The sequence below is a fragment of the Amblyomma maculatum genome, chromosome 1 (genome assembly GCF_055883805.1).
Source record: "Amblyomma maculatum isolate TAMU_Amacu chromosome 1, ASM5588380v1, whole genome shotgun sequence".
Lineage (NCBI taxonomy): Eukaryota > Metazoa > Arthropoda > Arachnida > Ixodida > Ixodidae > Amblyomma > Amblyomma maculatum.
The window spans coordinates 488,671,528-488,683,642 of NC_139344.1; the positions used below are offsets into that span (position 1 = coordinate 488,671,528).

The window sequence follows — 12,115 nt, forward strand, 5'->3', positions numbered from 1 at the left end:
GCGTGCTGGCATTGAATGCAGTTACGCGCTCAGGTGTGGCAATCGCGATGTATGGAGTGCCAGACAGCAGTCGGCCACGAGCCGTGTACAGGCGTGTATGCCGGGATGGCTGAGAGTATGCAGCTGGTTGAAGAGGCCACGGCGATGGGAAAGGGGCGCCTAAGGCCTGCTTCGCGCTGTTGACATGTTGCAGTAGATAGTCGTCGATCAAGGTATGGGGACTCGTTGTACCTGTAGTGAGGACCCGCCTTAAGAAGTTCTTGCAGTTTGACGTTCGTTGTCTGAGCCTCGGAAAATGGCCCTCTGATATCAAGGTGTCGATCCAAGTATGGGTATTTGCAGTTGTAGTGATCGGACCCGTCCTTCAGAGTTTTTGCAGTTCATGTCTGTAGTCTGAGCCCCGGCGAGGACATCAGCTGTTATCTCCGAAGAGCTGATAACTGCCACACGTCAAAGCACGTCGGCGACCACGTTATCCTTCCCGCTGACATGGTATCAGTGGTAAACTAGGCAATGAACGAGAGCTGGTTCTGCTGGACCGGCGAGAGTTCGTCGCAGCGTTGAGAGAAGGCGCCGGTCAGAGATTTATGGTCGGTGCAGATAAGCAGTGCTGTGCTTCGAGAATGTGCAAAAGTGTTGAGCTGTTTCGTATATCGCCAGATGTTCTCTTTAGTAAGCTGGCGAACTCGAAAGGGCGGGGGTTCTGGTTTTGTTGGTGGGAAAGGACGCAGAAGGGGTCATTTTCTGAGCTGAGTTTCTTGAAGAACTCAAGGGATGCCAGGTGTTGTCTACGCGTTGCATAAGGGTGGCACGACGGCAAAGTTATAGGCACCCGTGAAGAGTCCCAAGGGAGCGTCTGGCACGGGATGGGAGAGAAGGGTGGCGGTACAGAGAGTAGCTTTGCATTCTTCGAAAAGTTGCATTAAAGCCGGTGTCCACGTGACGGGTCGGTGTCCTCGTAGGCGAGCCAAATCATCATGAAGGGGAGCCTGTTTGTCGCTATGTGTGGAAAGAAAGGCCTGTAAACGTTCAGCATGCCGAGGAAGCGGCGAAGGTCTTTTGTGGTGGTGGGTTGTGGTAATTTTGCTGATGTGACATGGTTGAGGCAAAGGTCGAATTCCCTCTGATGAAAGTTAATGGCCGAGGAATCGGACGACTGAAGCGCCGAGGATGCTGTTTGGAACATTGACGAGTAGGCCGCGGTCATCGAGGCGTTCGAAAAGTGGAAGGTGCGTGTAGTGTTCCTGAGTGTTATGTGAAAAGGCCAATATGTCGTCAAGATAGACGAAGCAGAAGTCGAGGCTGCGGTCGACTTCGGGCGATGAAGCGTTGAAATGTTCTTGCAGCGTCACTTAGGCCAAAGCTCATGAATAGAAACTCGAACCAGCCGAAAGGGTAATGATTGCGGTTTTTGAGACGTCTTCCGGGTTGATGACTATCTGCGTGTAGGCCTTCACACGGAGAAAACGTAGCAGCCATAAATGTGGTCCTGTATAAGGTGAACGGGGTAACTGTCCAGTATGGCGCCGGTGTTAAGGGCACGGTAGTCCCTGGAGGGCCACCAGTGTTCAGTCTTCTTCTGGACAAGGTGAAGTGGCGACGCGCATGGGTCATCGGAGCGGCGGGCTGTTCATTCATGGAGCATGGCTTTGAACTCTGCTTTGGCTATGTGATGTGGTCCGGGGCAGGGCGACGTGCACGGCAAACACCGGGGGGCCTGAAGTTATCCGAATGTAGTGCACAATGGTGTGCTGCACATCACGTGGCAAACCGCTAGGGCGCGTCAAATCGGGCAATTCGGCGAGGATGGCGTGGTACTGTGAATGATTTTTAACACCCAGTACTTTTATGTTTGTCTGGTTGGTAGTCGTTTGCTGTCCTCACGAATAATGTCCCGTTGTCGGGTCGACGAGACGGTCGCGGCGGCAGTCCGGAAGGAAATTGTAGTGCGCCACAATGTCTAAACCGATGATTGGCTCGATGACATTGGCGATGACAAAATGAAGGCCACGGTGTAGGTTTTTACGCTGGACGTGCAGGTGCAGCAAGCCGTAAGTCAATTGCGGACCAGTTTGCCGCGATGAGCTGGAATGACGTAGGAGGACGGGTACCTTGAAGATGGGCTTGTGGGTAGCAGCAGATGTTAGAACCACCGTCGACAAAGAACCGCTGCTTGTAATTTGGTCGGCCACGACAATGCGAGGGCCTCCAGGTTAGCAGCTCGCAGCTGTGTCTACGAGCTGCCGTTGGAGTTTTGCTTGTGTCCAGCGGAGCAGGGTGGTCGGCATTGTCGTAGTCTGTCCCCGAAGCGTCGATGGTAGTAGCACCGGTCGGCGTCAGCAAAGCTGCTGCGACACAAAGAACACACGGACACGAAGAATAGAAAGAAAACGTTTTCAACAAGACAGGCCCCGACTTCATTTAAGGTACATCCCAGGTAGCACAAAGTGGGCTATGAAGGGTGGGCCCCGGTGGGCCCGATGTAGGCAATGCAGGACAGCCCCGGTGGGCTCAATGTGGGTGCTGCAAGAGGGGCCGACGTAGGCCCGAAGCGGGCTGTCGACAAAGCCCCAATTGGCCCCACTAGGGGCCGATGCAGGCAGCCCTTGCGGGGCTGCCCACATTTTTCCGACATTGTTAAAAGGGCACATCCCGCCAATTCCCCGCGATGGTCCTACTTTGGACCGATTTGGGCAGCCGCTTTGGAGGAACATTTTTTTTTTTATTTCAGTTAGCCCCTCAGAAAATGACATAGGACCAATGCGGGTTCTATAGCGGTAGCCACACTTGGGCTTGCCCACATTATTCTCATAGGGGTCCGACGTAGGAAATTGATGGAAAGCCCTAGTCCAAGTTTTCCCAATCAATATTTAGGCACATAATTAAGTAATTACTTTATACATGTCTGCACTTTCTAAACAGCCGCAATATTAAATTTTACAATAATTCATAACATTCATCTAGCCGAAATGGCTTCATGTACATCTTGTTCAGGCTATGGAGATGTGTGTTCTGAACAGTAATATTGTACTGCGATTTGCAGGCTGTCCAAAGCAACCACATAAGAGGCAACAGTTAGCAATCAGTTTGTTTTAGTATTTGTAGCGCAATTTGCCCGAGCGCGAGAACTAAAGCCATGTAAATTTCTAATCGACTAAACATGGCCACAACTGTTATACAAATCATCTATAACGATAATTTAGGGCAACATCTAATGCAAATAAAAGTTAGAAACAATGATTACGCAATTGCACGCACGCCTTCTAGCCCCATTACGGCCGATGTGGGACCTACAGCGGTTTTGTGTGGGCAGCCCCAATTGGGCTGGGTGTTGGTTTTGAACCTAAAGCCCACTTGCTGTTGCACGTGCCTTCAAATTCCCCACAAGGGACCAATTTTGGTATCATGCGGGCCCTCCCGCCTTCCAGCCCCATTACGGCCCATGTGGGATATAAAGCAGTTTTATGTGGGCAGCCCCAATGGGCTGGACGTTGTTTTTGAACCTAGAGCCCACCTGTTGTTGCACGGGCCTTCAAAGCCCCCACAAAGGACCGATTTTGGTACCATGCGGGCACGCCCGCCTTCCAGCCCCATTACAGACTATGTGGGACCTAAAGCGGTTTAGCTAAGGCTGCCTCATTTGGGCTTCACGAGGGCTTGCCCAAATTGAGCCCTTATTCATATTTCACCTGCCCTCAAGTAACCTACAAGGGGCCGATTTGGGCAGCATGTGGGTATGTCCGTTTTCTTGCCCCACTACGGCCGATGTTGGTCCCACAAAGATTTAATGGGGGCGGCCTCACTTCGGATCTATGAGGGCTCTCCCATAAAAAGCCCACATTTAGGTTGGATTGCCCTGAAATATCCGGCAAGGGACCCTTGTGGTCTGGATGCAGGAATGTGCTCTGCATTAGCCCAAGAAACGCCGCTATGGGACCCATGCAGGAGGAGCAGGGGTAAGCCCAAATGGGGCTTGCCCACATTTGCCCCATCGGGGACCGATGCAGGTTTTATGATGGTTGCCCCAGCCCCACTTGCCTACATCGGACCTACTGGGGCCCCACATTCTGTGCTACCTGGGATTAACGAAGCCTGCACAATTATATGCATGAAACACAAGCAAAATATTTGCATGATATAGCCACTGTTCCATTTTTGGCATCCACTTTTCATTTTCACTGGTACTAAATTTTCACTGTGCAATCATGTTGACACCCTATTTTATTTGTGTTTAGGCAAGCTAGCGTACTGCATTCTAGTTCAATCTCCTCACGCACGGCGGAGAGGAGCAATCGGGTTCGTGTTTCTACAGTAGAAACTAGGCAGGAGATGGAAGGCTCTTGCCACAGTTCCGGGGCGCGTATTTGAAGTAGCGGTGCGTTGGGGTGAAGGAAAAAGGAGCTCAATGAGGCAACCCATGCTGCGCAGGGCGGGGACAAAAGCCCTTACCTTTTTTGCTGATCTTCGCTGTGAAGCCACAAAACGCTTCGAAAGCCCATGCAGCAACAAAAAAAAAACAAAGCCTTCAGGCAGCGCAGGAGGACTAGGCCACTGGGCACTAAATTCCTCAGCTATGGATTGGTGGTGTAGCCTGGTGGCAGAATCTGAACAACCCTATAAATGGCGACCGTAGAGGAAAAGAAGGAGCCTGATACGTTTCGGTATGGACTTTTGTATCTTTCGTCGAAGTTCATATATGGAATAACGCTCCGTGGAATCTCAAATCAACCTCAAATTTTGTGTCCGCCCTAAAAAGACACTAGTTTAAGAATTTAACGCGCGGAAATAAATGCATGTTCGTAAATAAATGCCAAGGTAGGGAAAAAACAGGCAGGAGACAAGGCAGTAGGTGACTGGAATTGGTTCTAGGAATGGCAGGGGGGAGTTACTAGTTGAGTTTGCAGATCGCAATAACTTCTGAATCATGAATACTTTCTTCAACAAACGGAAGAACCGGAAATGGACATGGAAAAGTCCTAACGGAGAGACTAAAAATGAAATCGACTTCATAATGTGTTCAACCCCCGCCATTGTGCAGGATGTAGAGGTAATCGGGAAAGTGCGATGCAGTGACCACAGGATGGTGAGGTCTCGAATTAGCCTAAATCTGAAGAAGGAACGCAACAGATTAGTAAGAAAGAAAGCGATCAACGAATTAGCGGTGAGGGGGAGGGCGGAAGAGTTCAGGATCTCGCTACAAAATAGGTATTCAGCTCTAACTGAGGATGGTGACATTACCCTAGAGGCAAGGAACAATAATTTCAGAGATATTATTACTGAGTGCGCGGTAGAAGTAGGCGGTAGGATAGTTAGAGAGGATACCGGTAAGCTGTCTAAGGAGACGAAATATTTGATTAAGAAACGCCAGAGTATGAAAGCTTCCAATCCAACAGACCGGATCGAATTGGCCGAGATATCAAAGCTAATCAATAAGCGCAAGGTGGCCGATATAAGGAAGTATAACATGGAGAAAATTGAGCATGCTGTAAAGAACGGGGGAAGCCTTAAAGCGGTAAAGAAGAAATTGGGCATAGGGAAAAACCAGATGTATGCGATAAGGGACAAGGCGGGCAAAGTCATCACTAGTATGGGCAAGATAGTCAAAGTAGCCGAAGAGTTCTATACAGATCTTTACAGTAGCCAAAGTAGTCAGGACCGTAATGAGATTGGCGGTAGGGAAAAACAGTCAGATGTTCCACCAGTGACGAAGGACGAGGTCAAGAAAGCACTAGAAACTATGAAAAGGGGGAAATCAGCTGGAGAGGATCAGATAACTACAGATTTGCTGAAGGACGGGGGGGATATCGTGCTAGAAAAACTAGCCACCCTGTATACGCAGTGCCTGGTGTCATCGACGGTACCGGAACCATGGAAGAATGCAAACATTATCCTCATTCACAAGAAAAGAGACTCTAAGGACCTTAAAAATTACAGACCAATCAGCTGACGTTCTGTTACGTATAAGGTATTTACTAAGGTAATCGCTAATAGAATCAGGACAACCTTAGACTGCAATCAAGCAAAGGATCAAGCAGGGTTTCGGAAACGGTACTCTACTATCGATCATATCCATACCATCAATCAGGTGATAGAAAAATGCTCGGAATATAACCAGCCCTTATACATAGCATTCATTGATTACGAAAAAACATTTGACTCAGTTGAAACCTCGGCGGTGATGCAGGCATTGCGAAATCAGGGGGTAGACGAGCCGTACGTGAAAGTGCTGGAAGATATATATAGTGGCAGCACAGCAACCATAGTTCTGCATAAAGAAAGTAGCAAAATTCCCATAAAGAAAGGTGTTAGGCAAGGAGACACAATCTCCCCAGTACTATTCACAGCTTGTCTACAGGAAGTATTTAGAGATTTGGAATGGGAGCAGTTAGGGATAAGGGTAGATGGAGAATACCTCAGTAATCTGCGATTTGCTGATGACATCGCCTTGCTAAGCAACTCGGGAGATGAATTGCAAATAATGATTGATGACCTAGACAGAAAAAGTAGAAATGTGGGCTTGAAAATCAATATGCAGAAGACTAAGGTAATGTTCAACAGCCTCGGGAAGGAACAGCAGTTTACATTAGGTAGCGAAATACTGGAAGTAGTAGGCGAGTATGCCTACTTAGGACAGGTAGTAACCGCTGATCCGGACCATGAAAAGGAAATAACAAGAAGAATAAGATTGGGATGGAGCGCATTTGGCAAGCACTCGCAGATTATGACTAGCAGCTTACCGGTATCGCTCAAGAGGAAAGTATACAACAGTTGCATCTTGCCTGTACTCACCTATGGGGCTGAAACGTGGAGGCTAACCAAGAGAGTTTTACTTAAGTTGAGGACAACCCAGAGGGCTATGGAACGAAAAATGGTAGGGGTAACATTAAGAGATAGAAAGCGTGCAGAGTGGGTCAGAGAAATAACTCAAGTTACCGACATTCTAGTGTAAATTAAGAAGAAGAAATGGACATGGGCAGGACATGTAGTGCGAAGAGAGGATAACCGATGGTCGCTAAGGGTAACAAACTGGATTCCAAGGGAAGGAAAGCGTAGCAGGGAGCGGCAGAAAGTTAGGTGGGCGGATGAGATTAAGAAGTTCGCAGGGGTCAAGTGGATGCAGCTAGCTCAGAACCGGGATAAGTGTAGAAATATGGGAGAGGCCTTCGCCCTGCAGTGGGTATAATCAAGCTGATGATGATGATGATGATGATGAAATAAATGTTCGCAGAATTATTCAATTATTACTTGTTTAATATGAATACGTTTTAATTGGATCTATTAGTAGCAATAGCGGATAAGGTTTCGCATCGCATCGCAGCATGCTCCCCAATATTTTCAAGAAAAAAAAGTTATGAATCTCAGTGCCGAAATGTGGCGGAATGAAAAGGTGGCTTTAACAAGCTGTCATGTTTACTATAGGGAAGACCTTATGCGTACTCGTTATTTCAACTTTACGCGCACTTCATTGCTCGAGCAAGTGTGTTCGTCGCTAGTGGGCAAGAATTTCAATTGGCAGTCCACCACCTACTTGTTTCGGGTGGTGCAGCTGGCAAGCCAGGCTGCCTTGTTGCTCGATGCTCGGCGGCGTCCGAGGTAGCAAGAGTGCCTGCGAAAAGAAGGTTGGCTGGTCGTGCAAGCCGGCTGACTACTACTGCATCATGGTGGTCAAGAGAAAAAGGCATTCCGTACTGTGGGAGGTTGGTACATATTGGTAAAGAATGAAATCAGTGGAAGGACACAGATAGAGAAATGCACAACGCTGGACTGACAACTGAGTTTATTAGTAAGACATTCACATTAAATATGTACTTCAGTGAAGAAGCAAAGGATGCGCACGTGACAAGAGAAAATATATAATGACAATCACGAGGAAAATGAAATACCCGCCAAAGCATGCTATCTATGTGCACTGTAACAAGCTTAAGAACTGAAGATACTAACCGCACAAGGTCACAGACGTTTCACTGACACAATTCCGATCATTTCTGATAATATGTTATGTTTCAAGGATTTCGCATTGACTCTGTTTTAACGCGCCACTGAATGATGGTTTCCAAAAGCAACCGCCTGAGGTCATGCTTTCGGCACTGTTTTGGCAATTGGCCCCCTCATTGGAAAGCACAGATCTTTTTTGCATACGAAGTCCTTCATTTAAGCACCGAACTGTCTGTCCAGTAGATATCCCAGCTGTATAAATGAATGCAACACACAGCTTGCGTTGGGAAAGGGACAAACTTTGTCTCGCGGTTAAGCGTGCACTGTGACCTTTCCTTATGAGTAATTGTGCACAAAATAGCCAGTTTACGTGGAGCGGAAAAGGCCACTTGAACGCCCTGACGATTGGCTGCCTTTTTATTGCGAAAGCAATACAACGCTAGGTAGAACCATTCTTCAGATTAGCCCGTGGCCCGTCGCGCCGCGCGCCGCTTGACCTTGAGCTCAGCGCCGCGCCTAACAGATGGCGCGCAATCGCCATGGCAACGCCGTTGCCGTAGGAAGGCGATGACGGTCGCTCGCTCTATCCTATGGAGGAAGTAAAAAACTGGGAGGGAGCGTGCGCAGCCTCCGCAAGCCAACCTCCTCTGACGCCGCTCCCTTCTCTCTCTTGCGCACAATGATTCTTGGGAATTTAGCCAACATAGTTGCCAGACTCAAAAGCAGCAGGGTACAAGGTGTTTTTTAGTGACTTTGGATAGCCCAGCGGAGAGTCCACCGGAATAGACTACCGAAAGTTGTGCGTCTCGTCGTAACACATAAGTTACTTTGTTTACAAATGTTGCATTGTACTCCGTGTTTATAGGCACACTCGTGAGAACTGCAGGTTGCCTTTTCATCTTCGGTTTCGTTAGAGAGACAACAAATTCGACATAACGTTACATGCCTGGGGTACTGGCTTCAGCATAACAATGTGTATTTGAGGTCTGCGTTTCCTAAATGAACCAAATGATTTTCGTCTCGAAGAATACATGCATATTTCCTGACAAACAAACGTTTCGTTTCTCGAGCAGTGCGCATAACATGATACAGACCGTTGGAGCGACAGCCCCGAGAGGTATATATCCGTGTAGTGTAGCATCCCGGTACGCAGCATTTTATATGACAGTACTTGTTGGGCTAGTTGGTTTGAATCCATGCTTGCGGGACTTAGCGCACAAAGATGGAGCACAAGCACACAAAGGACGACAGGTCGAAGCGATGATCAGCGCTTCGTCCTCTCGTCCTTTTTGTTCTCGCGCTTCGTCTTTGTGCGCTGAGCCCCCAAGCATTTCATATGGCGCAGCTGAGGGAACCGAGCCATACACGCGAAATACACGGGTGCACTGTGTCGCGGCGGCAGCCCCTACTGGATCGGCCCGTCTAAAAGTGCAAAGTTCCATCCATCGCCTGCTCACAGCGCGCGCCTCAGGTTTCTAGCGCAGGCGTCGCGTAGCGAAGGCCACGCGAAGGCATTCCTTCAGAGCGAAGTGTGCGAAGCCGCAACCGAAACCAGCTACCGGCTACCACTTGCCGTATCACGTGACGGCTAATTTCCCATGATGCTTTCCATTATATTTTTTATGACTAGGCTTCACTTTTCCGCTGCGGCGCTCCCTCCTAGTTTTTCAGAACGCAGCTTTTGGCGCCCGTTACTGGGTTTCGCGTCGGCGTTGGCGTCATCGGCCTCGTAACCAGCTCGGCCCCCCTTTCATCCCCACAGTTCTAGCCGGCGCTACGGCAACCGGAGCCTCGCTGGAGGAGGGGGGGGTTACATTCGGTGGCGAACGATGGGGGCAGGAGTGCGCGCAGCAATCGGAGAACAGGAGGAATTAAAGGAGAGGGAGGGTTGCCGAAGGCAGCGCTAGCAGCGACTGACTGATGCCGCTGCCGCCCTAGCGAGTCAAGACAACGTGACTGCGTAGAACAACGTCGCCGCCATGCAGAAAGAGGAGGGGCTACCCCCTCTGCTTGCGTGGCGGCGAGGGTGCTCTTCGGTTACCGAAACGCCGGCTCGCTCTCAGCGGATCACAGTGCACCCCGTTTTCACTCGCTTCAATCGCTAGCGGCATCAGTTAGTTGCTGCTATCTGTTCGTTGTGCAACGTTCCTATGGGCCCACGCGTTGCTTCCCGCAACCTTACGATAACTCAATTGCACTTCATTTCCCCGACCACAAAGCTTCTTTCATGACAGCCAAGAACTGTTAATTCTTGATGGAGTACTAATGAAAAAAATTTTAAAAAGTTGTCTGTACTTGTACATACGTGTCTTGCTCGTAATCTTTGCCCCAATCTATCGAAAAAGTGAAACAGCTGATGAGCTGCGCTCAAATTTCGCATGAGGATGTAACCGTAATCGTGGGCAATTTTTTTCTTCCTCAATGCTCTCTCCCCTCTTCGTCATTGCGCTCGCTCCGCGGCGGTTCAGCGCCCGTGGGCAAAGACGAGGTGACGCCTCGCGGATATGACATTTGAATTCAGGTTACCTCTATGCCACGGGCAGGGGCTGCCAACTCGGGTCGCTTCTTTCATATGAGAGATAGAGTTACTTATAGGCTTTGCAAGAGTTGCGCGAAGGTGCCGCAGAAGCACCCAAGTTGTCCGGTGAAGCCATACGTCGCTCTTGCAGAAGTCGAGCTGCCAGGCTGAAACGCAGTCGACAAGAGACTGCTTTGGCTGTCCTGATCGAATAAGCCACCGTCCCTGCAGCTCGCACAGAGCGCAGCACGTCGTCCCCGGGATGTGTCACGCAATGCAGCTGGACGCCTGTCGGGTCGGCTTCACGGAGTTACACGGTGGCTTGGTGGCGAAAGAAAAGGAACGCGTAACTCTGGCAAAGCTATATAGTAACTGTAATTGGCAGGTGATATCAGAATCAGCCGGCCAAAACAGTTACCATTTTCGCTGCCCCTACGACACGCAGGCACGTACGGTTGAAGCGCGACTTTATATTCTGATAGCTTACGCTCTCGCGTCATAACCTTAAATGATGATCTTAGTTGTCCCCGATAATGTAGCACCTTACACTGATAAGGCGTGATATGGGAACAATGTAGGAGGCACAAAAACTTTCGCCGTTGCTTTCGCAATTCAACTAGGGTTAGCCGGAGCTAAACCGCAACTAATTTTTTATGTTTTGTGAAAGCGTCGGCACGTAAGACACAACTTCAATCTTCCTTTTTGCCCTTGGTCTGCCGGCTTCATTTGCTTCGTCTATACTGCCTTCAACAGTTTTTCAGAGATTGCTTAAATTACGTGTTTAGGAAGCCCTGCTTCTATTAAACATTGCTCTTGTTGCAGAAAGCAACCTCGCACGGTATGAAAGCAGCTTTTCTGCAACGCCTTCTGCAGACGCAGCCTAGCTATACTCCTTTCAGTAGCTTTTAATGGCATGAGCTGTATTGTAGCAAGGCCTGCTTTGTACCAGGAGCATAGGCCCGGCAAAGGTGCCCGTTGTCATCATACGTTATAACGATGTCTAAAAACCTAATACTTTTGCCGTCTGGAACGCCATGAGTGAAAGAGCTTCAAAACATGGCCTAAGCAATACAAATGTAAGCGGCTAAATCATGCAGATTGTCGTCAAGAAGAATATTCAATATCCTAAGAAGTCATCAACATAACTGAAGACATAGTCACAAAGGCCATCTCCTATCTTCCTGTAAATAGGGCGTCAAAACGGGTTTCCTGTCATTTCAATGGTTTGCTCAAAGTAAGTTAAAAGAAGCCGAGCAATTCACGTGCCGTAAACGGTCTGTATCGCTCAAGGCTGATGCACAAAATTTCTCATCAGCATCACCATCTGGATTATCTACGGACGTCACTGCCATCCCTAGGAAATTCAACCATCCAGCCTAAATAACTAGCAGCAACGCGAGGAAACCCTCACTTCGAAGCAGTGATCGTGCCAAAGAAACAGTTTCTCTTGCTGCCTCCTGTCATTTCACCGGTTTGCGCAAGATAATTTCAAAGAAGCCGAGTAGTTCACGTGCCGTGGACGATCCGTATCGCTCAAGGCTGATGCACAAAATTTCACATCGGCGTCACCATCTGGATTATCTACAGACGTCACTGCCATCCCTAGCAACTTCAACTAGCAGCAAACCGAGGAAACCCTCACTTGGAAGCTCTGATCGTGCG

The 12,115-nt window shown here is 48.9% G+C and overlaps 1 protein-coding gene across 2 annotated transcripts in view; it reads right to left on the bottom strand.

The window, feature by feature from the left end:
* The window catches only part of LOC146210160 (uncharacterized), a 218,211-nt gene that overhangs the window by 35,224 nt on the left and 170,872 nt on the right, over positions 1 to 12,115 (bottom strand). The window contains exon 3 of one of the 2 annotated variants that reach the window (XM_084587483.1): positions 7,529 to 7,606. The exons of the other annotated variant lie outside the window; for it this stretch is intronic. Coding sequence (XP_084443609.1) covers positions 7,529 to 7,606 — 78 coding nt within the window. The remainder of the gene's footprint in view (positions 1 to 7,528; positions 7,607 to 12,115) is intronic. 2 annotated transcript variants of the gene reach the window in all.